Below are 25,780 nucleotides of genomic sequence, written 5' to 3' on the forward strand. Positions count from 1 at the left end.
GATAAAATCCATGGACAAATGAGTCCAAGGTCTATCCGGAATTGGCAATGGCACCAATTCCCTGGCCGGTTACGGTAGCTCTTAGCACGTGCACAGGTATCAAAAGCAGACACAAACACAGCGACATCAGAGGTCATGGAGGACCACCAAAACAGCCTAGCAATGGCATTCCGGGTGGCTGAGATCCCCGGGTGCCCACTGAGAGCAGAATCGTGGAACTCCCGGAGAACACTCAACCGGTACTGAACCGGGACAAAGAGCTTATTATCAGGGAAAGAGGGAGGAGCAAGAGACTGAGCCTCCCGAATTTCACGCTACAATTCAGAGAAAGCAATAGCTTTCAATTCTCCTTCAACGTACGGAACCTCTCCTTTTCTCTCGAGAAGGTATCTGGGAGCCTGACCGTAGGTTCAGGAGAGTGCAATGAGACATCAACAGTGTCAGAGTGCATACAGCCAGACTGGGAAGAAGATCCCTGCAAAGATCTTACCATGTCAGAAAGCTCTCTTTGCAGGTGGTTATGAGACATGGCCAAGGCTTTATGTTCCACAGACAGATCCTGCATCATTTGTGTCAAACTAGCCATTTGATCTGCCAAGGTACGGAGCGGATCCATAGAAAGCAGAGTGGAGAAAAAAAAAACCTGTCTGTTTCTGGTCAGTTATAATGTCATGCTGCTGCAATGCAGGTAGGTGCCAGCTTCACTAGATGGTAGTAGAGAGGAAGCAGCTGCACCTAAAGAGAGCTGACCTGCAGTGCAGCAGTGAGGCTACCACAGGTGGCAGCAGAATAGTCAAACAAGCCGGTTCTATATAGTCAGTAGTGCAGTACCAAAGGAAAAGACAAAACACAGAGTCAGAGACAAGCCAAGAGGTCAGTAACAGTCAGGAGCGGATAAGCCAAAGACAGAAGACGAAAACAGGTCAGGATACAAGTCAAGTAAAAATCAGGGGGTCTGCACACTAAAGGGAAAGACAGGAACAGGGGAAAACAGAGACACGGGTTCAGGCAGCTAAAGCAGCAGGACAAATCAGGACATACCAGAGTCAGCTACACAAGCCGAAGACAGAACTATAACTGACACCGCCCGCAGGATGCAACAGAGATAAATAGCAAAACCTGAAACCAGACTGAGGCTGAGAAAAGTTAACCCCTGACATGATCCGACCAGGAAATCAGGACTCAAAACCCGGTCTGGATCATGACAGCTGACTTATGTATAGTCTGTGATCTATTAGTATAACCAAGCCTTTTTCACATATGCTGTTTCTTAGTTCTATTCTTCCCATTCTGTAGGTATCATTTTTTCCCCAGATGTAGGACTTAGCATTTCTCCCTGTTAACTACCATTCTATTAGTAACTGCCCATTGTTTAAGCTTATCTAGATCCTTCTGAATCTTTTCTCTGCCTTCTCTAGTGTTATCTATCCCTCCTAGCTTTGTATAATATGCAAATTTGATTAGTTTACCTTCAGTTCCCTTATCTAGATCATTTCGAAAAAGTATTAAACAATACAGACAGATCCTTGTGGTACCCCACTTGAAACACTCTTGCATGTGCAACCATTTACTACCACTCTTTGAGTACGATCACTAAGCCAGTTATGAATCCTCCTAACCGTGGCCTTGTCAATCCCATACTTGGTCATTTTTTCAATAAGGATAGTATGAGATACTTTTTCAAATGCTTTGCTGAAGTCAACATACAGTTGTGCTCAAAAGTATACATACCCCGGCAGAATATTTGCTTTCTTGGCCTTTTCTGAGAATATGAATGATAACACCAAAACTTTTTGTCCACTCATGGTTAGTGGTTGGGTGAAGCCATTTATTGTCAAACTACTGTGTTTTCTCTTTTTAAATCTTAATAACAGCCCAAAACATCCAAATGACCCTGATCAAAAGTTCACATACCCTGGTGATTTTGGCCTGATAACATGCACAGAAGTTGACACAAATGGGTTTGAATGACTACTAAAGGTAACATCTGCACCTGTTACCTGTTTCCTTGTAATCAAAGTGTGTGCATAAAAGCTGAGTGAGTTTCTTGGATCCAGACAGACTCTTGCATCTTTCATCCAGTCACTGACGTGTCTGGATTGTGAGTATTGGGGAAAGCAAAAGAATTGTCAACGGATCTACGGGAAAAGGTAGTTGAAGTGCATAAAACAAGAAAGGGATTCAAAGATATCCAAGGAATTGATAATGCCAGTCAGCAGTGTTCAAACTGATTAACAAATGGATAATCAGGGGCTCTGTAAAAACAAAACCACGGTCAGGTAAACCAACAAAAATGTAATTCACAGCTGCCAGGAAAATTGTTCGGGATGCAAAGTAAAATCCACAAATAACATCAGTTGAAATACAGGACTATCTGAAAACTAGCGGTGTGGCTGTTTCAAGATGCACAATAAGGAGGCACTTTAAGAAAAATGGTTTGCAAGGTCGAGTCGCCAGAAGAAAGCCATTACTGTGCAAATGCCACAAAGTATCTCACCTACAATACGCAAAACAGCACAGAGACAAACCTCAAAACTTCTAGAATAAGGTAATTTGGAGCGATGAGACCAAAATTGAACTTTTTGGCCACAACCATAAACGTTACATTTGGAGATAGACCATTATTCCTTTTGTGAAGCATGGAGGTGGATTACTGATGTTTTGGGGATGTGTGAGCTACAGGAAACTTAGTCAAAGTTGAAGAAAAGATTAACGCAGCACATTATCAGCAACTACTGGAGGCAAATTTGCACTCATCAGCCCGGAAACTGCGCATGGGAGGTACTTGGACGTTCCAACATGACAACGATCCAAAACACAAGGCCAAGTCGACCTGTCATTGGCTGCAGCAGAACAAAGTGAAGGTTCTGGAATGGCCATCTCTTGACCTCAATATCATTGAGCCACTCTGGAGAAATCTCAGAAGTGCAGTTCATGCTAGACAGCCCAGGAATTTACAGGAACCGGAGGCTTTTTGTCAAGAAGAGTGGGCAGCTTTACCATCTGAGAAAATAAAGAACCTCATCCACAACAACCACAAAAGACTTCAAGCTGTCTTTGACGTTAGAAGGGGCAACACACGGTATTAAGAAATAGGGAATGCAAACTTTTGATCAGGGTCATTTGGATGTTTTGAGTTGTCATTATGATTTAAAAAGAGTAAAGACAGTAATTTGACAATAAATGGCTTCTCCCAACCACTAACCATGAGTGGAGAAAAAGATTTGGTGATATCATTCATATTCTCTGAAAAAAGGCCAAGAAAGCATACATTCTGCAGGGGTATGTAAACTTTTGAGCACAACTGTATATTATATCTACTGCATTTCCCTGATCCACTAAGTCAGTAATTCCATCATAGAAGGAAATTACACTAGTCTGGCATGACTTGTTTGCTACAAACCCATTTTGGCTCTAGATAATTACTTGTCAGGACTCTGAACTTTTTTTACCTTTTGTGCATTACTGCCCTTTTCCAAGATGGCATCTTTGGTCTCATGTGCACTGTGTCTTCCTGCTATAAAACTCCACCCCAGCCTTCAGTCTGTGCTAGAGTATTCTGCCTTGCATCCAGCTCCTGACCTCTGATTACTCTCTGGCTATATACCTGCTCCTGTGAACCTGTGTGGAGATCCTGCTACTCTGCTCTGAGTTCCTGCTGCATACACCAGTTCCTGTAATCCTCCTTCATCTGCTGCTCGTGTTTACTTCCATCTGCATTTGCTGGACATGTAAGCGTTTCCTGCTCTGCAAAAACCTGAGACTATTAACCAGGCCTCCCTGGTTGAGCTAAGATATTATTTGAACTGCCTTATAAGCATATCTATCTGTGTTTTGGACTAAGCAAGGACTTATTCGTGTCAAGTATCCTCAAGAATAATTGTGCTTCATAGACTTTCTGCGTGATTGCATTTTCCTCTGAAGTTTCCTATAGACTGCTGAGCTGCATTTGATATTTGCACCAAGTGTTGTGGACTTGAGTTTCTCTCTGCACCTGTTTGAATCACCGTGTGATAATATAGACTTTACCACTTATAAAACTGTGTCCTGTAGTTGTCTTGTTCCACGCAAAGAGTCTCCTGAGTTATACCCTATAATTATTACATTACTGCATTCTTGTCCAAGTACTTACATACAGGCAGGGTTGGACTACCCTGGCAGAGTACCGGTTAAGTGCCCGGTGGGCCTGTCACCTGAGATAGAATAAAAAAAGGGGGGTCCACTCGCCGTCGGGGACACTAGTATGCTGTGGGTGAGTGAGTTGGGGAGCCTCCCTCAAATACTTACCTCTCCCATTCCCTGAAGCTCCAGTGTCTTCAGCAAATTCAGACTTTTTGACATCTCAGGGCTTAGGGCTCGATGGCATCACTAGAGTGCACCCTCTGTGCTGAGCACTGTAGAGTCAGGAGAGTGGACCTGCAGCCAGCAAGGAATGATGAGAGGTGAGTATTTGATTTTTTTTATGTATGCAGCAATATATGGGGTCCATAATACTGTATAGAGCACTATATGGGGCCCATTAAATACTGCATGGAGCAATATATGCGGCCCATTAAATACTGTATGGAGCAATATATGGGCCCATTCTACTGTATGGAGCAATATGTGGGGCCCATTATACTGTATGGAGCAATATATTGTGCCCATTATACTATATGGAGTAATATATGGGGCCCATAATTCTGTATGGAGGACAATGTGGTGCCCATAATACTGTATGGAGGACTATGTGGTGCACATAATACTGTATGGAGGACTATACTGTCCAGTTTAAAATGGTAAGTCTGCAGTCGTCCTGCCTGCTGTGCGCTGTGAGGATTTGCCATTGTAGAATTTACAATAGATATCACTCATGTAATGAACTAAGTGAAATCTTTGGCATTGTACTATACCTATATTTCTTATCTGTGCATCATGAATCGTGGTATGTGTTAAAGAGACCCACTGAGACTCTTTCGCCCGGGGCCCATGAGAACCTGGGCGCCATGGTCTGTGACAGGCCGCGTGCCGACGTCACATAGCAGTGACGTTAAACAGCCACCGGCCTATCAGAGGCCATACACTGATGCCTGCAGCCTTTCATGGGTCGGTGGCCTTTCAATGTTACTGCTATGTGACGTCAGCCCGCGGCCTGTTACTGAACAGACTTCCTTGTCACAGCTGCAGTTTGTAGCCATTTTAATGACCATGCTGAATATGAAGCTGCAAGACGATGCCTGGGGAGCGCAGAAAGGTGAGAAGAATCTTTTTCCCCCCTCTGGGATTGGATAGGGTATTGGACATAGGGGCTGACATAGGGGCCCAGGATCAGGACATTATAAAATTAGACATAGGGGCCCAGCACGGGGCTACATAGGGGCTTAGGATAGGGACATTATTACCAGTAGGGGCCCAGGATGGGGACATTATTACCAGAAGGGGTTCAGCATGGGGACAATAATGCTGCTAGTGGACCAGGAAGAGGACATTATTACAGGAAGAGGCCCAGGATGGGGGCATTATTAAAGGACATAGGGGTCCTGGATGGGGGCAACATAGGGGCATAGGATGAAGACAATAAATAAAGGGGCCTAGGATGGGGACATTAAAGGGGCCCAGGATCTGGGACCTTATTAAATAAAGGAGTGACAAAATTGCTATATAGGGGTCAGGATGAGGAACATAAATTATTGGTTTAAGTTGGTAAGTAGGACATAATTACTGTAGGGGCCAATCGGGGGGACATTATTACTGCTTTAACTTAATTTACTTTTGAGCATACTGTCTTCTATGGGGGGAACTAAAGGGATGTCCTGTTACTGTGCAGGGCGGCACTATATCGCTATTTTTCTTCATCTTTCGTAGTGTAAAAGTAGGGGAAAAACAGGGTAATGTGCTCTGGAAGCGATCAGCTATACATAACTGTTTTATTTTCTACAGAGACGAGCCCTGGCTGGAAGGAAGTGATGGCGATCTGCACTGGATGAAGAAGAAAAGCGAAGATGAAGGACTTCAACTACAGACATCACTGTTGAGTCAGTGTTTTATCTGTACACTGACACTATACACTGTATACTATGTACAGAGCTCCTGTATATAATGTCACCGGTGGTCAATGTAGTACCTGTACACTATACACAGAGCTCAAGTGTATAATGTAACTGGTGGCCACTGTATTACCTGTACACTACCATATATATATACACAGGAGCTCTGTATATACTGTAATGTAACTGGTGATCACTGTATTACCTATACACTGACACTATACGCAGAACATCTATGTATAATGTCACCAGTGGTGATATTAGTGTTATTAGTATTGTGGTTTTTATCAATGATCAGTATTGTAGTATTCGGTCACTATGTGGTGGTAACGTGATCTGGTCATGGTGTGGTAGCATTTCTCTCTTGTATATGGTATTATTCAGCCACTATGTGGTGGTAATATGTGGTCTGGTCATGGTGTGTTGGTATTTATCCCCTGTATATGGTATTATTTGGTCACTATGTGGTGGTAACATGTGGTCTGGCCATGGTGCGACTGTATTTGTTCCTTGTATGTAGTATTATTTGGTCACTATATTGTGGTAACATGTGATCTGGTCATGTTATGAAGGTATTTATCCCCTGTATGTATTATTTGGTCACTATGTATTGGTAATATGTGGTTTGGTCATGATGTGACAATATTTATCCCCTGTATGTAGTATTATTTGGTCACTGTGTGGTGGTAATGTGTGGTCTGGTCATGGTGTAACAATATTTATCTCCTGTATGTGGTATTATTTGGTCATTGTGTGGTGATAATATGTAGTCTGGTCACTGTGTGGCGGTATTATGATCTTGGTATAGTGGATTGTGTTGTGTATAGAGGTCACTTGTTCTCTCTGATAGCAATAAGGGGAAGATTCTTTATTTTCAATACAGATTAAATACTTGGACATTTAACCCCTCCCTGACCTGTGACTATTACACAGTAGCAAATATGCACTTACTGCAGCTGAATGATTTACAGCTATTACCCAGCCTGAGTACATGTGGGGGTTGCCTGGTTGCTAGGGAATCCCCACATGTGGTCAAGCTGTCTAGTAGCCGCAAATCATGCTGCTGAGGCGATGAAAACTTAATCTCCGAGCAGTTACAAATACTCGGAGACCACCCGAGCGTGCTCTGGAAAACCCGAGCAACGAGTACACTCGCTCATCACTAGTAATCACCTATCCTAACGCCATGTTCACACATCCAGTAATTGGTCAGTATTTTGCCTCAGTATTTGTAAGCCAAAACCAGTAGTGGGTGATAAATTCAGAAGTGATGATGTGTTTTTATTATACTTTTCTTCTGATTGTTCCACTCCTGGTTTTGGCTTACAAATACTGATGTAAAATACTGACCAAATACTGATTGTGTGAACATGGCCAAAGGATATGTGATTTATTGGTGGGGGTCCAACTGCTGGAACCTGCACTGATCTGCAGAATGTGTAACTTTTATCCTTGTTAGAAGACCACTGATCCATTCATTCCCTAAGTGGCTGCACTTGGCTTTCTCTGGAAGCCCCAAAAGATGATGAATGGAGCTGCGGTCAGACATCCCATCTGCAGCTCTATTTTAAAATGGGGATAAAAGTTCCCCATTCTTCCGATCGGTGCAATTTCCAATGGTGGGATTCCACTGATCAATAATTTATCATTTACCTAACCTGTATTTATAACTTGTTTTCATCAAAGAACACATTTAATGCAAACTATTGTAATTGTACATCCCAATTATGGAGGCGTACAGTAGATGTGCAGGAGCTGCCTGTGTTTTACAGTCGATGCTCCACTTTAACGGGGTTAATGACTAACAGGTATTTGCATATAGCAAATGGGCCCCTAGAGTTCATTGCCCCTGTGTTGTGAATTCTGTTCTCGAACTCCCTCCGGTGGTTATGAATGGTACTTCGGCGAGTTCTGTCCATGGACTCCCTCTGGTGGCGGTGAGTGGAGCTGCTGGTTCTGAGGTTCTTTCCTCAGCTGACCTCGTTTAGTACTAGGCTGGCTGCTCTATTTAACTCCACTTAGATCGTTACTTGATGCCAGCTGTCAATGTCCTAGTACTGGTTCAGTTTGCTCTTGGATCTTTCAGATGACCTGTCTTCTCCAGCAAAAGCTAAGTCCCTGCTAGCTTATTTGTTTACCACTGTTTTTTTGTCCAGCTTGCTATCATGATTCTGCCTGGCTAGCTGGAAGCTCTGGGATGCAGAGTGGCACCTCCACACCGTGAGTCAGTGTGGGGTCTCTTTTGCACACTCTGCGTGGTTTTTTAGTAGTTTTTTATGCTGACCGCAAAGATACCTTTTCTATCCTCAAGTCTGTTTAGTTAAGTCTGGCCTCCTTTGCTGAAACCTATTTCATTCCTGTGTTTGTGACTTCCATCTTAACTCACAGTCAATAAGTGTGGGGGCTGCCTATTTCTTTGGGGAATTTCTCTGAGGCAAGTTAGGCCTTATTTTCTATCTTTAGGGGTAGTTGGCTCTTAGGCTGTGATGAGGCGTCTAGGCAGAGTCAGGTACGCTCCACGGCTATTTCTAGTTGTTGTGATAGGTTTAGGGGTTGCGGTCAGCAGAGCTCCCACTTCCCAGAGCTTGTCCTGTATTGCTAGTTTGCTCATCAGGTCATTCCTAGTGCTCCTAACCACCAGGTCATCATAACACCCTGTGGGCCCAAGACACCCCAGTTTGACCCTGCCCTTTAATAATTTGTTCAAAGACCTTTCCTACTATAGAAGTAAGGCTCACTGGCCCGTAATTTCCTATCTCCATCTTTTTTCCTTTTTTTTTAAGATAAAGACATTTGCCCTTCTCCAATATTCTGGGACTTCTCCTGTTCTATAGGAATTTTAAAAAGACTCTGTCTATTGCTTCTGCAATTTCCTCTGCTATCTCTTTCAATACCCTAGGATGTAATTCATCTGGACCCAGGAGATTTAAATTAATTTAAATTAGCTAAGTGTTCCCTCACCATCTTTCTGTTTATACATAGCATGAATTCTTTTATTCCTTCGATAGCAGTGAAGATCAGTTGATGTTACATTTGCCTTCTTAGAGAACACAGATGCAAAATAGGAATTTAAAAGTTCGTCTTTCTCAAAATCATTTTTTACCACTTCAACCTTTTCATCGTGTAAAAGCCCTATAGCATCTTTGAATTTTCTTCTGCTTTTGACATACCCCCAAAATCCTTTTTTATTGCTTTTGGTCCCCCTTGCAAGCCTCACTTCATTCTGTACTTTAGAATTTTTGGAAGTTTCTACCCTCTTTGAGTCCATTGAAATCTGCCTTTCTGAAGTCCAACCTTAAAGTCTGAGTGCTCGCAGGTCTTCCTCCTTTTGTAATCCAAAATTCGAGGATAGCATGGTCGCTGCCTTCTAAATTCCAAGCCACCTTTACTTCCTCAACCCTTTCCTCCCTGTTGGTAAGAATTATGTACAAGATGGCAGATCCTCTTGTTCTCTCTTCTTTGAAAGATAAAGTTGTCAAAGAGAAGATAAGAATTTTCTTGACCTATTACTTTTGCCTGAGAGAGATTCCCAGCAAATATCTGGATAGTTAAAATCTCCTATGATCACTATGTCGTACTTTTTTTTTTAAGAACAAAGACATCTGATGTAAAAAAAGTTAATCCATATCTTCGGTCTGTCCAGGTGGCCTATAGTAAACACCTACAATAGTGTCCTTTCAGTTCTTCTCTCCTTATATTCTGACTCAAACTGTTTCTACAGAGCTACTATTCTCTGAACCTTGGATCTCTGTGGTGATATACACTTTCCTGACATACAATGCAACACCTCCTCCCGTCTTGTGAAGCCTGTTTATTATAAATAAGTTGTAGCCTTCAAGGTTTGTACTCTAATAATCTGTATCATCCCACCAAGTTTCAGTGATGACTATAACACATCTCTCTTCCTGTGTTAGTAGCTCCAATTCTCCTTGTTTGCTTCCCATGCTCTGTGCATTTGTATAGACACATTTTAGTTTGTAGTCTTTTTTTGGCTCTCTATTTTCATTAAAAATTTGTTGTCTTTGTTCTTTATTTTCCCTTCTAATAGCAGAGTTCAAAAGAATTCATTAGATGCATACTTTTTCCTGGTTGTATATTTTCCATCCAATATTGTTCTAGTTTAAAACTCTACTGATGAGTGTAGCAAGGCGTTTTTTCCAAATATGTGCCTTCCTGTTTTTGTAAGGTGCAGCCCATCTCTAGCAAGGTGTCCATCATACAAATTATTCACCCCATGGTCAAGAAACCAAACATGTTGCTGATGGCACCATCGAAGTAGCCAGTTGTACACCTGTAGAATCCTGTTTAATCTCCTTGTACCATGTCAATCCACTGGGAGAATGGATGAGAAGATGACCTGCGAGCCCAATTCCTTCACTTACTGGCAAAGGTCTTCAAAGTCTCTGCATATGGCGGATCCTTTTTGCTGTGTCATTTGTTCCTATGTGAATTAGTGGACATGGGTGATCATCTGTATCAATGAAGAGTCTTGATACACTATCAGACACATCTTTGATTTGGGCACCTGGAAGACAACACACTTCACATGTGGTGATGTCCGGTCGTTAGATAGTGGCTTCTGTTCCTCTTAGTAGGAAATCCCCCATGAACACCACTCTCCTGTTCTTCTTCACCACAGCACTTCTTTTTCTCCCTTCAAGTGGCTTCTAACTGCTTACTGCAGTGTCTTTGTGGGAAAAGCACTTTTTTTACGTACATCTTTGCAGTTGTACTGGGTGAGAGCCTGGTAGCGGTTCTTCAGCGGTATGGGTGCTGACTGCCTCCTCATCCTCCTCATAGAAAATACACTTCTTGAAAACAAGAAAGAGAAATTGAAGGTTTTCTCCATCAGGAAAGGTGTCAACAAGCTGTTTTACTTCATGGTGTGAACTCCTATCTCACATATCTCGAACAGCATCTGAGAATGTCCAGCACAGCACACAATTTTGGTAGTGTTTTCATACAATAGTAGTCTCCTAACTGGCAGCACGATATGGCAAAATGTCACATCACTTAAAATATGATGGAGTGGATGTAATACTTATAGCAAGCAAACCCTGGCAGACTGCAGCCCATGGGCCACATCAAGCCCATTGGCTATTCCTGTCTGATCCGCTGCCGGGAACAGCCAAAGTATTGGAAACAGTGGTGTACTATTAATAGCGGCAGACCATGTGGCTGCTATGGGGCCCGTGAGTCGGTGAAGCCTGGTGCTGAAGAGCACAATGACTCCACATCCTGATGTCTCAGTTTCAATGGTATCTGCATCCTCATAATCTACAGTAGATCCAGTTTAATATAATGGTGGAACATGGAGCTATCGGCTCCCTCTTCTACAATTCAGCTTGTGCATTTAAGTCTCAGCACAGCAGGCGCAATGACAGCACTAGATCAGGCCTACTGTGCGGAGACTCAGTCCACATGCCACACAGACTAAATAAGCATATCAGAAGTGGAATAGGCCAAGTGAGTATTTTTTTCAGTCAGTTCTTGTGAGGAGAAACAAAGTGTGTGAAGAGGAGAAGTGGGGGAATACGTGGAGTCTATCATATTGTGTGTAGGGGAGCTGTGGGAGAATCATATCGTGTTGGCTGGATGTGATAGCAACAGACGATGTGTCAGGGGCTATTGCGGAATCATAATGTGTAAGGGGATGTGGGGGAATTATACCTTGTCGGGAGCTGTGCGGGTATCATACTGTGGGGTGGGTCATTGTGTGAGCCTCATAATGTGAGTGGGGGAATTGTAGGGACATCACAATGTAAGAGGGCTGTGACGACATCATACTGTGTTGGGGCACTGTGAGACCATCATACTGTGATAGGGGCATTGTGGTAGCACAGAATGAGCATATTACATTGAGGAAATCACTGTGGGAGTAACATACTATGTCAGAGACATTATGGTGGGTACCATACTCTGTATCAGGAACATGAAAGGAGTATCGTAATGGGTATGAAAACAACATTTTAATTTTTACTATACGACTACTTCTGCTATTTATCTGCCCCTTGTTAGTCCAAAAAATAGATTACTCCAACAACAGCCAGTCTTTTATATAATGAGTCTCTAAGGTCCTTTTGGGAAACAGTTATTTTTCTCATGCATATTTTTATCTGTTTCTCTCATTATTTTATATAGTTTTTTTTTATCTACAGTAGTTTCTATCAAATGTATTGTTCAGCACTTTCAAAATAGCAGCTATATCAAAGTATTTTGATATACTTTAAGAGATTTTTGAGCTTTGACCACTAAATCCAGAATGAACACTGTGCCACCTTATGGAGTGTCCAGCTCCTTTGGCTTTTAGTAGCTTCATAGAGGTGAAGATGAACTTTGGACTTAAACTGAATCTGTCAGTAGAATCAACCTTTCTAAGTCATCTATATAGGCATGTGCATCATAGAAAGCTGAATAAAATAATACCTTGAAGTGTGCAATCCACTGTCTTATTCCAGAGAAATCCACATTTTTATTAATATAGAAATGAACTGTTAAGTTCTATGGGCCGGACATAGATCTCCCTGAGAATCTTCCTCCAAAGCTTAATTTAAATGAAAGGGGGTATTACCAGTGTGAGACATGTAATGACAGACAGTGTTCTCTCCTGATCTACATGTCTCACACTGGTAACACCACTTTTCTGTTAAAATAAGTTCTGGAGGCAGATTCTCAGGGATCTTAACAGCTCATTTATGCACTAAGAAAAACAAAGATTTCTCTGGGATAAGACTTCTGATCTCAGATATCAAGGTTTTATTTTATTCAGCTTTCTAGTATCTGCATATCCACATAGACGGTTGATCCTACTGACAGATTTCCTTTAAATGCAAGTTCACGGACCATTTTCACCTCTCTTGAGGCTTGCTAGAATTGAAAGAGCTATAACATTAAATATACAATTTAGCTGTTTTTATCAAATATTGAGCTTCCTTTTACATTTGATGACAACATTTAGGGACATTTAGGTAACTTAAAGAGGTTTTACCATAATTTATATTCAGGAGTGCACTGCTCCCAGCCTTCCGTCTTCCTGTTAGCTCAGGAGCAGTGTGCTCCTGAATGATTGGCAGTTTAGTCTAGCAGTATTGTTTAACCACTGGCCTGAATTGTGTACTCTCCAATGCAACTATTTGAGGCAGTCTTGCCTCTGCATCATTGGAGGAGCTCAGTAACACTGAAGTTGGCCATAATCAGGAACTAACAGTATGCTCCAGCAGTACAGGCCAGCTTCGATGCAAGGCTTAGAAACTCAAGAGCAAACAACAAATATGACAAATATACACAGTAGCATCTATTGGCAAGCGATGCTCTCAATCTGCGCAAGCACCGCCTCCCATCATTTTAATCAGTGTAAGGCTGCTTTCACACTAGCGTCGGTACAGGGCCATCGTGCTGCGTCGGCCCGACGTACCAACGCATACTGTGAAAAAAATGCCCGACTTTGGCAGCGGAAGCAGTCTTACAACGCTTCCGCTGCCCCATTGCAAGGTCCGGGGAGGAGGGGGCGGAGTTTCGGCCGTGCATGCGCAGTCAAAAATGGCGGTCTCGACGCACAAAAAAAGTTACATGTAACTTTTTTTGTGGCGGCGGTCCACCAAAACACGACGCAACCGTCGCATGATGGTTGCGACGTGTGGCACTGCGTCACAATGCGTCGCTAATATAAGTCTATGGAAAAAAAACGCATCCTGCGGGCAACTTTGCAGGATGCGTTTTTTCCCCACAATGACGCATTGCGATGCGCAGTGCCTGACGCTAGTGTGAAAGTAGCTTTAGGCTGCCGTCACACTAGCAGTATTTGGTCAGTACTTTACATCAGTATTTGTAAGCCAAAATCAGGAGTGGAACAATTAGAGAATTAGAGGAATAATAATAGAAACAAATGCACCACTTCTGTATTTATCACCCAGTCCTGGTTTTGGCTTACAAATACTGATGGGAGGTGGAGCCGCATATTCATCACTGTAATGAGCGGCACCACGTGACCGCTCATACAGGACAAGCTGCGGCGCTGAGAGGAAGCATCGAGGGAGCCGGGTGAGTATTTTATTTCCAGCGGGCGGGTGCACAGGGGGTGGGAGGGGGGTGGTGACAAGGATCTTTATTTTAAACACAAAAAAAATTAATAAACAATGATTTTTCATTCCTTCTCTCCAGCGAACGCTGCTGGAGAGAAGAAATGAATGGCGGCTTCAGCACCACAAGCTGGGGGGACAGTGCTTACTGTAGCGCTGTCTCCTGCACGGCACACGGACTGCACACGGACAGCATCCGTGTGCGGTAGGTGTTTTACACGGACCCATTGACTTTAATGGGTCCGTGTGATACGTGCGCTCCCACGAACACTGACATGTCTCCGTGTTTTTCAAACGGACACACGGTCCGTGAAAACACGCTGACATGTGCAGAGACACATTGATTTTAATGTGTCTACGTGAGTCAGTGTCTCCGGTACGTGATAAAACTGTCACCACACGTACCGGAGCCACTGACGTGTGAAACTGGCTTAATGGTGTTGGAGCCTCTGTGGCCTTTCAGAAAAGGTGTGTATACACTGACAGACCATGTGACCCTTAGATTGCATACAAGCAAAAGGAAATAATGCAAAAAAAAAGGACTTATTCGGTTCTTCGAGCATAGGAAAAAGCTGTGCATGGTGTACTTTTTCTTTTGTTCTAAAAACAGACACATAGCAGAACTTGGACGGGTCAAATATTAAGGGGTCCCTTGCATCATATCTATTTTTAACATTGATTCAATTTGCCTATTCTTAATAACAGAACAGTCAAAAGGAATATCAAATAGCAAGTGTAAACATGTCCTAAAATAAGCAGTCTCCAAGGAAAAAAAATTTATATACTGTATATATTTTTAAAATGCTTCTGATAAACCTTTTCTGCAGGACTTCTGCTATCCACCACTGAGGAATGTTTATGCACACCCAAAACACTACATTAATATATAAAGAAAGATATATTACATCTTACACTTACCGTATATATTTCCCCACACTATTAGTCAACAGCAAATGGTAAAAAGAATTAAACAAAGAAATAGGAAAAGTAAATTTCATTCATTATTAGCTTTTGTCTAGGAACCTTGATCTTAAAGCTGGAGGCTGAGAGACAAACCTCCTGCAGTTTGGCAGTGGACACCAATGCAGTATCACTGCTGTCTTCTAATCTTTAGTATTTCTGGTGGAACTTAATCAGCATGCGACATATTACATGTAATGTAAAATACCTATTGCACATCAGAATTTGTAATAATTTAGTCAATACCTTCAATGCATACAAGATCGTTAAAGAAAAACACTAAATATTAACATTTACTAAACAAGATAAAACCAGAAGCGCTTAAATTCTCCTTAATAAAAGTCTTAAAATCAATGTGCTCTGAAGTTCATTTTTGCTGAAAGTGATTAAAGCCTACTAAAACCATAAAGCATATAAATAATACTATTGTTTTGGCATGTACTAAATACATTTTTACTTTCTAGGAATATAGCTCTCAATACAAGCTGCAGAACAAGACATCCAAGTCTAGGATTTTTTATGAAACTCATAATCCATGTTTGACTTAAAAAAAGATTAAATGAAAAAGCTGCTGGTGCTTAGTAACAATGTTAGGGCTGTCCCACACGTCCAGATAATTCCGGTACCGGAAAAAATCGGTACCGGAGTTATCCGTGTCCGTGTGCCTGGGAACTCACGTAGGCCATACGTGCGGCACACGTGTGCCGCCCGTATGGCGAGTGGGTACCACACGGAGCGTGTGGTACCCACGCGTCTGGTGCCCTGCATCGTGCTGAAGCCGCGATTCATATGTTCCCTGCAGCAGCGTTTGCTGCAGAGAAAATATGAATAATAGTGTTTAAAATAAAGATCTATGTGTCCGCCGCCCTCCCCCCCCCCGCTGTTCAGAAAATACTTACCCGCCTCCCTCGCTGCTTCCTGGTCTGGCCGCGGCTTCTAGTGTATGCGGTCACGTGGGGCCGATCATTTACAGTCATGAATATGTGGCTCCACCTCCCATAGGGGCGGAGCCGACTATTCATGATTGTAAATGAGCGGCCCCACGTGACCGCATACAGTAGGAGGCACGGGGCAGAGAGGAACGAGTGACAGCCAACGTGGGAGCGGGTGAGTATTTTCTGAACAGCGGGGGGGGGGGCGCACAGGGGGTGGGAGGGCGGGGGACACATAGATCTTTATTTTAAACACTATTATTCATATTTTCTCTGCAGCAAACGCTGCTGTAGGGAACATATGAATCGCGGCTTCAGCACCATGTGGGGGGGACAGCGCTTACTGTAGCGCTGTCTCCTGCATGCACACGGACCCCAGACGGAGAACGTCCGTGTGAGGTCCGTGTTTTACATGGACCCATTGACTTTAATGGGTCCGTGTAATACGTGCGCTCCCACGAACACTGACATGTCTCCGTGTTTGGCACACGGAGACACGGTCCGCAAAAAATCAATGACATCTGAACAGATGCATTGATTTTTATGGGTCTACGTGTGTCAGTGTCTCCGGTACGTGAGGAAACTGTCACCTCACGTACCGGAGCCACTGACGTGTGAAACCGGCCTTACAGGATCAAGGATGACATCATGGGAGGGAGATGAAATCTATTAAGGGTATGTGCACACGTTACGGATTTGGCTGCGGATTTGCAGCGGATTTGATGCTGCTGATCTGCAGCTGTTTTCCATGCGTTTTACAGTAGCATGTAAAGCTATGGAAAACCAAATCCGCTGTGCACATGCTGCGGAAAATTGCGCGCAGAATTGCTGTGGTTTATTTTCTGCAGCATGTCAATTCTTTGGGCGAATTCCGCAGCGTTTTACACCTATTCCTTAATAGGAATCCGCAGGTGTTAAAATGGAGTTGAAATCCGCACAAAAACCACAGTAAAACAGCGGGTATTCCACAGGTAAAACGCAGGGTGTTTTACCTGCGAATTTTTCTGAATCTGCGCAGAAACATCCGCACACGAATCTGCAACGTATGCACATACCCTAAAAGAACAATTCTCTACATTTATTTTAAAAAGATTTAAAAAGGTCAAATTGTGTTTTCAGGTGTAAGAATGTGGATGGGTTGCCCACTTTCCCCCTTGAAGACATGTATTTTTTTTTTGCAATGCATTATGATGTTTGAATGCTTGATCTGTGAAAGGTTGTGTTATGCCCAGCACTAGGTAGCCTACAGGGCTAATAATTGAGACTAGCCCAGAGTAGAGGACCTAAAGTGAAGGGACAGCTATGAGGTTCCTGTGAGGAGATAGCTAGATTCCAGCTTTCAACTAGAGCAGATCTCTGGTCTGATTAATCAGCAGAGCCGCATGAAGTGAGTCTCCTCGAAGTGAGTGGAGACCGAGGCAATGGATAGCGTGATCCAGAGTAGAGACAAGGAAAAGTGTTAGACGGAGTGAGTGATTCTCAGGAAATAAGGTCTGGGCAGGAAACCTAGCAAGACGGTACAGAGTTATCTGACATTTAAGTTACAAATCAGTACTGGGAAGGAAAGTGGGACAAAGAGAGAGTGCCTCATGCAGTAGTTCCAAGGTGTCGGCAAGCACAGAAGCTAACAGCCATGGTGGCATAAATAGCTCCCCTAAGGGAAAAAGGACATGAAACCGTGGGTTGAGAAATAGGAATCTTGCTTAGTCGTGCTGTTGTTGGGGACTAGGGAAGCTCCCAAAGTCCTGGGTGGTGGTGAAGCTAGAGAGAGAGAGGCTATCGGGCTGAGAGTGGAGCGAGCTCAGGAAGTAACAGGAATGGGTATGACTATGTCATATGTTCTAAGAGAAACTTCCACAAAGTTTTGCACCTGCTATCTACAGTACATAGTTCCCCTTAAGTGATTGTTTAGTAAAAGACAGTTTATTTTTGAGTGGTGGTCTCCCTCATTGAACCCTACAGCATCTGGTCCTGGCCATCTGAAGTCACTGGCATCATGCGGTCTGCAAAGGCGTAGCGCCCCCACAGCTAAAGTCCACACACCCAGGACCTCCATTTTCCTGAAGGGTGCCGGCGCTTGGAAGACGAATACCTCGCCCACAGCTACTGCCCAGTGCCACAGGTTTGTAATTTCAGAAGCAACTGAATCTACAGTATATAATTTATAAAATTGCATTTATGGTCAAAAATATTTGATTCCCCATTCCCAAAACCAATAGGACAAAGCTGGGCGACATATTTTTTTTAATACGGTCATTCGGTGTATAGCTTACATTGCATTCTAATTGTGCTTTGCAAGGCATTTTAGACACAATTTTCTTTCTTCTACCATTTAGATGCTGCTGCTCTTATATACTAGGGCATACATCTTCATTAAATTTAGTGCTTTTATTAATTATTTGAAAAATGCACAGGTCTAAAAAACATAATTAATCTGGAACACTCCGTGCACACCATCATTTCTGCAGCCTGTATCTGAATATTGCTTAGTAAATCTCCCTGTGTGATACTACATGTTCACCATTATAATTTTCATCCCAATCAAATTGAAGTGCTGAATATTTATTATTAGGATGCTGATCTGCACTGTGCACAAAGGAAAGGCAAATCACAGTCCATTATTAAAATGGAAAGCTGCTATGGGGTCTTCATAGTGTAAGGTCATGTTCACACGTATGCATTTTTGTGCTTTTTTTCCTGCTTTTTTTATGCTAATTTTAGTTGCATTTTGCAGTACCAGCTATGTCTATGAGATTTCAGAAATCTCTTGCACACAGCTTGTTTTGTTCTTTTTGTCTTCAGTATTTTGTGCAAAACCTAGGTTGTAGCAGAATGAAGAATGTCACTTCTGTCATCGTTTTTTCAGCGTTTTACAGTCATTGAAAGTAATGGGTGGTGAAAAAAATGCTGAAAAAATGCAGGTATCAGGTTTTGCTGCGTTTTTTGTGCCAAAACCTGATGAAGTAGAATCGGATTTTTTTTTTTAGCACTAAACTTTATCAGCATTCACAAGAGACAAAAACGCAGCAAAGACACAGGGGAAAAAATGCAACAAAAACAAAGCAAAACCTGCTTTTTGCAGCAAGTTTCTTACTGCCAAGAGAGCAGGTTTTGCTGCAGAAAAAAAAGGAGCAAAAACGCAACATGTGAACATAGCCTTATGCTTCAAACATAATAATGGTGATTACTACAAATATTTATCAGCAAGTCAGTCCCAATTCCCAAAAAGTCATTATGATAAATGCACCCTAAGTACATCCAACTAACAATATAAGGTGCTGTTCCTATGTTCTTCATGCACTTGCTGCAGAAAAACATTTCTGATGAATGGCAAGGATTTTTTTTTAAATTGCGGATGAATCTGCCGGGTGTGAATATATCGTAAGACATAATGAACTTCCACTGCAGACAAGAACCAGTGTGTGCATTGCGCTGTAATATCATACAGGGTCTACTTTTCCCAATGAACTTTAATCTTTAAGCTTAAATATATAAGATTTTTTTTTGTATTTTTCTCTTTTTTTGCTGCAAATCAAGAAGTGCTTTAAATTAGTTAGGGGTTAAATAAAGCTATAGGTTTGATTAATCGCCTGTGGGGCTTTATCTGCATTACATAATCATCCCAATATGATAATCACTGCAGTATAGTATACCAATACAAATTACCAGATATACGGCAGCTCATACTGCAAAGAATACACTGCATATTGCATTATAAGCATGCTCCCAAGCATGGCTTATAATGAATGATTTTCCTATAATAAGCCTTATCTAAATTCACCCAGTCAATTCTTCCCAGCGCTCCTGCACTTCGCACCGAGTCTTGTAATAGGTTTATTAATAGGGATAATTGTCCTTCCTGGTTCAAATCTCTGGCTACCCCAGACAAAAATAGAAGGAAACATGCAGAGGACTCTCCTGGCCAGACCATGGGGTCCCAGTGATAATGCAGCCCTATGATAACATTCAGGGGGCTGCACATGCATAAGAACAGAAAACTGCTCATTACCTGCAGGAATTGGGAAGACACTGTCAATGAAGGAAGTCTGTGAGAGGATGAAACAGAAAAAGAGCTGGATGTAAAATCCCATTGCCATAAGTCTGAGCACAAGCATGTTGGCAGGAAGAGCCCCTGAGCAAAGGCTGAGGGGGTTGTGTGTGCAGGAGTGACTGTGCCAGTGTGTCTGTGTGCACCCTGCTGCCTCCACCCAGAGAGTGGGTGTGTGTCTGAGTGCAGCCTGCTGGCTCTGCCACCTTGAGTGTGTGTCACTTGCTGACTGTCAGGGGGTCTTTATTATGTACCCAGGCTTTGCTCCAGTTCAGGCTCCCCTGTGCTGTCAGTGGAGAACATGTCAGTGTGACCCTCCTGTGTGTGTGTCTGTCCGCAGTGAGGACATTCTCAATGGCAATCCCTCAGGAGGCAGCCTGCTGATATATTTAACTCACACAGCTCGGCTGTCTATTGAATTATGGCTCAGAAAGGGGACCCCTTCGACGAGCAAATGCAGAAACGTATTTTTACCTCACGTCTAGGTAATACAAAATAGGAAGCAGCAGCCATGAATCGCTGTGCTGCTGACTGAGGAGTCTGCGTCACCTGCAAAATCCTGTCAGAAAAAAACAAGTCCTTCCTCAAAAGCGGCTACATAGTAATAACATGACAGGAAGGTGACCCCTATTTACTCCACTGTGGTCCTTGTAAAAAAATAATAATAACGTTCTGCCTATATAGGGGTGTACAAAGACAGTAAAAGGCCCATGTGCAAGAATTATATATGGGTCCCTCTTATCCCATAGCTCAGCATAAAGCACCTAATCATTTCTAACAATCCACTGGAAATTGTGTTATGAAATTTATTGGTTCAAACCCTGACATGAATATAATAATTAATAGTTTTAGGTCATAGTGGGCACCCTAACCTATTGCAAGTTTTCCATCCTATTTTTCTGTCATAAAAAAAAAACATTTCGGCTAAATATTTGCTGTAAGTTAATAGGGACAAAGCCATTTGCACAATATCTAACATGATATATCTAACATAATATAACTTTGCACAACATGGTTTCAGAGAACAATTCATTATTACATTAGTGCCTGTTTTTTTGCATATTTTTTCTTCTATTTTTCATTTAAGTCTATTTCATATGTCTTGTTTGCCTCTTGTTTTTGTTAGATGTCCAGTTTTTTACGTTGAATACATGCAAAATAGGTTATAGACAGATGCAAAGAACATTTTTTACTTTGTACAAATTTTATGATTATTTGTACCCTTTTGAAGAATTTGCCACAAAAAATGAAAACTGACTTTAAAAAGATGAATAGGGGTCTTTATTTTTGTGACTTTTTAGCACAAATACTGCTACAGTTTGCAAAAAGTTTACGCAAAAAAAGTGTAATTTCTTACCATAAAGGCAAAGCAGCAGCACCAATAGAGATTGTAACCTCCTGAAACAAAGGACTGGTGATAGCAATTAGTTTAAATTGTCTTCAATCTATATACACACTTACTGGTTCCACTCCTTCCCTTGTGTATGACATAAACCAAGAGGCCTTAGGCCTAGAAAAACTGCAGAAAAAACACCACTTTATTGGGAGGGAAAGTTCGTGCTGCTGCTTCAGACTAAAGGAAAGACAATTTACTCTAAGAAATTACACTTTCCTTTCATCCTACTGCAGCAGCATCAATGGGGATATAGCAATTAACCATCCTTTGGGTTAGTACTGTTAACCGTGGACAGTAGAACTGCTGTGCCGAAGGCTGACTCTCCAGAACCTTGGATGTCCAGCCTATAATCTTCCATGAATGTATGGCCCAAACTCCAAAGTATCCAGCTTCTTTCTGCCCATAATGTGGACATAGCGCTAGTTGAGTGGACTTTTATAACCTGTGGAGGTTACACAGCCTGACAGCCTGCTTGCTTATAGCAAATCGTAATAGTTTGCCACAACCATCTGGATAAGGAGAATTTTGATACCTTCTTACCCCTGTTCTTCTCTGAGAAGTAAAGGAAGATATGTTTTGATTTCCTGTGTGGTTCACATCTGCCTTTAGAGCCTCGCCAACATCCAGGGAATGCAGGATTCTCTCTTCATTGGAAGAGGTGTCCAGATGAAAAAAAACTGGCAGCTCTCTTTGTGGGTTTATATTAGAGAATAAATGTACTTTAAGGGTAAAAGAAGGTAGTGTTCTTAACAGGACTTGAGCCTGACTTGAGCCAGACCCTGGATCGTACTTACTCTCTTTGAAGACGTCATAGCCATATGAAACCAGGTGTTGAGGGATAGATACTTATATCTCTATTGCATCTGGTGCTGGTCTGCTATGTCAAGTTGCAGCATGCAGTCTGTGAGAGGCGTACTGCAAAGGTAATAGCACACACCCAGTTAGGATCCCCATTTTCCTGTAGTGTGGCAAGGCGCAGATGCGTACCTTGGCGACGGCTGCCCACCTGTTGTATTTTCATACATACCAATGGTCATATTGAAAATTATGGAACCGGCAAACAAGAACACTGGGGCTTCACAAATAATGGATAGGCTGTAGCTGCTGATGATAAGACAGATTCTGTGCGTTCCCCTGTCTGAATTGCACATGTGCTGAAATCTAAAAGTTATTATATCACCGCGCTACAAACCTAGAAAGTTGTGCAATTGGTGTACAAACCACTATTTTACAGACCTATGGAGTGATTCGAGAAGTGTGCAGAGCAATTCGGCTGCTGGTAAGCCAGTGTATATTAATATTACTAACTTCTATAGTCAGCATGGGCATAGTGTACAGCGCGATGGTGCAGTACTAAGGCAAACTCCTATGCAGCGAGAAGAGAGCTTCCTCCCATTGCTGTGGCTCTCCTGTCCATGGAGATGCGGGCTGGCGGTAAGTGCAGCACCCCAGGTTACCGGTTGCTGCAGTGATATTGCTTTTCCTTTGGGGAAGGTGATGCCATGCTCAGAGGCAAAGGAGTTCTCTTCAGCAGGTAAGACGCACACACATGCAACACATTCTGAATCCAGGGGAGGAGGGGGAGCTCAAGACCCAGATTCAGGAGAGCTTCCCTATGCTTTATGTTTCCTGACCTGGAGGAGGAGTTAGTTCAGTTGGAGGGAAACAGAGAAGGAGAAGGACAGAGAACAGGAAAAGATGTGTTGCTATGGGTGGAGTTCGTGCACTGGCAAACTGCTGGATCCACCGCCTACAGAGACTCTAATGCTAAACAAAGATGTCCATCACCAGGACGGGTCCGCCCCCAGAAGGAGCTGGCGGGAAAGTGCGTGTTCCACAGAAAGAGGAAGCATGTGGAACAGCACGGCAGCAGGATGGCTGCGCGTAACTTGGTCAAGTCCCTGGTAAACAGCGAAGAAGTGCTGCCAGAACAAAGAGAGACCCCAGAAAATGTCCCCGGTCCGCAGCGGCAAGAAACCTTGGACCTGCAACCTATCCTGGACCCCGAGCTCCTCGTCGCAGAGATGGAGGAGCTGGCCCAGCTGTTGAGGGAGGATCTAAAGTGATCCTTCACGGTTAACTCAGTGATTTCCAAATTAATCTACAAGGCGTTGCCGGCAACTGAAAATGACCAGACGGAGACGTGTGTCTCTGTTTGGGGGGGATCAAGCTGATCTCTGGGCCCCCGTTTATTGTGTATGACTTTTCATAGTCATAGAAATTATACTTCAACCAATCAGCATAAGAACACGCTCACAGTTCTTAACCTATAAGAATGCAGGAACAGTCTGTGCGTCAAGGTTTCGTAGAACAGTACACCCTCAGTCTCATGTTCTGTTTGGATTGCAACAATCAAGGTCTCATAACAGCTGTAAACTTTAGCCTACTAACAAAATTTATCTTAGAACAGCAAAATGGAGTCGAAAAGCACAAAATTGAGAATCTTTCTTAATTTGTCCCTTCACACAGCAACTGATGAAGACCCAGATGACAGCGATGGCCGCCTGGAAAGATTCCCTGGTCCGGAGAATGAAGACCGCCCAGCTGCCCCGCCAACACTTACCAGCTGCATTCCCAGCCCTGGAGGAACCTGCACTGTCTACCTCAGTGGAGCCGTTGAGTGGCGCGCTGATGGAGGAGACGATGACGCCGACAGAAGATCCGGAGCCCGCTTCTACAGCACCGACAGAGCCAGAAAGTAAGACCCTGCCGGAATGTGAGACAACACCGCCGACGGAAAACCTGGACCTCGCGACTGCCATCCCGACGGAGCCAGAAAGTGAGGCCCAGCCAGAAAGCGAGACGCTGCCAAGCGAGATGCCACAACTGGAGACGATGAGGCCGCAGCACCAGGTCCTACAGCCCGCGGATCAAGCACAGCGACAACCAGAATTCCTGACTCCAGCGGAGAAGGCCAAACAAGACACTGGCACCGGTGAGACAGGTATGTTCACTGCCCCGGTAGCTGAAGACATTTTAGTGGGACCACTAACACCCCCGCCAACCTTAGTGCTCAAACAAGTAACAACTGTCATGACTTGGGACTGCATAACTGATGCGTGTGACACATTGACTGAGCCTCTGACCCCAGTAGCATCGCCCCTAAAGGCATGTAAGCCCAAAAAGACAGTACACTGGCAACACCCTCAGACAGACCTTATAGGATTTCCTATAGAAGCCCAATCTGCAGCTAATAGCGTGACAGTAACCGAAACAGAGGACTACGGCAAACAGCAGATTCTAAAACTGGCAACAGAAGGACAACAATGTATAGCTAAACGGGAGGCTATGGAGCAACAGAACTTAACAGCTAAAGCTCAATCCCGTTTAATTAAACCTGCCAGTAGAGGGACCACTAGAACGACTGTAGTGTCCTCTAACTTGGACAGAGGTTGGGGATTTATCAGAGAGCACATTGGCCAAAGAGAAGGTGTGGAGTCACACCTGTTACGAGGACACCTTGACCATGATTTCTACCCTGGAGACAATGTCACTCATACCTGGCACCACGGCGAAAGGGGAAACTACGCCCTTCATGTGAAACGGTGCCATGACCCTTATGATCACCCCCGTGTAGCCACTGAAAGTGGAACTGAAACACAGACTCAGGCTACGCAAACTGTGGAACTTGAACATTCTAAGGAGTCACCTGCTGACCCCTGTGTTCATGGACTTCCCCAGTCAGGAAGCTGTACACACCAGGACCTGCCCTGGAAAAAGCAGAAGTAAAGGACATTCACCTGTGTGAAATAACTGTTGTATACAGTATATGTTGTTTTGATGCCTTTTCTTTTGCAGTACTTATGGACAAGATGTTTCCCTGGAAACTGATTTTGTAAATAGTTGCCACCTGTTAAGGTGCACCCTGGTTCTGCCCATTTGTCGGCGTGGGTGGGACCTTGTTTGCCTTGTTTACATGGTTTCTTTACAGACTCAAAGCAGAATTGTATATATGTGTACCTGTTTTGCTTTTCAGGACTGGAGCAAAACTACCTGGCGCAGAAGAGGACCAGGACTGGTCAATGCGCCTTGTTCCTCTTAAGTTTGCCCTTTAACCTGTGTGCACTTGTAATAAAGAGTTATTTTATTACTATCTTATGCAACATTCAATAACCGTACCTCCCATTAAGGGATGCTCAAGTTTAACCAGTTTCATCTGTTGATATGCATATCCAAAAATTGTCTTTAACCTGTATTGCTGTTTTTCTTTTCCCAGTCCGGGAGTACTGGTGTTAATGGGGGGGAGTGCAGCACCCCAGGTTACTGGTTGCTGCAGTGATGTTGTTTTTCCTTCGGGGAAGGTGATGTCATGCTCAGAGGCAAATGAGTTTTCTTCACCA

The 25,780-nt window shown here is 43.2% G+C and overlaps 1 protein-coding gene across 1 annotated transcript in view; it reads right to left on the reverse strand.

Annotated features, from left to right (window-relative positions):
* COLQ (collagen like tail subunit of asymmetric acetylcholinesterase) overlaps positions 1–20,385 on the reverse strand; it is a 180,888-nt gene extending 160,503 nt beyond the window's left edge. Inside the window, exon 1 of the mRNA XM_077268851.1 lies at positions 20,006–20,385. Within this exon, the coding sequence (XP_077124966.1) occupies positions 20,006–20,111 (106 nt within the window). The 5' untranslated portion in view covers positions 20,112–20,385. The remainder of the gene's footprint in view (positions 1–20,005) is intronic.
* Between the last annotated feature and the right edge of the window lie 5,395 nt (positions 20,386–25,780).

The sequence above is a fragment of the Ranitomeya variabilis genome, chromosome 6 (assembly GCF_051348905.1).
Source record: "Ranitomeya variabilis isolate aRanVar5 chromosome 6, aRanVar5.hap1, whole genome shotgun sequence".
Lineage (NCBI taxonomy): Eukaryota > Metazoa > Chordata > Amphibia > Anura > Dendrobatidae > Ranitomeya > Ranitomeya variabilis.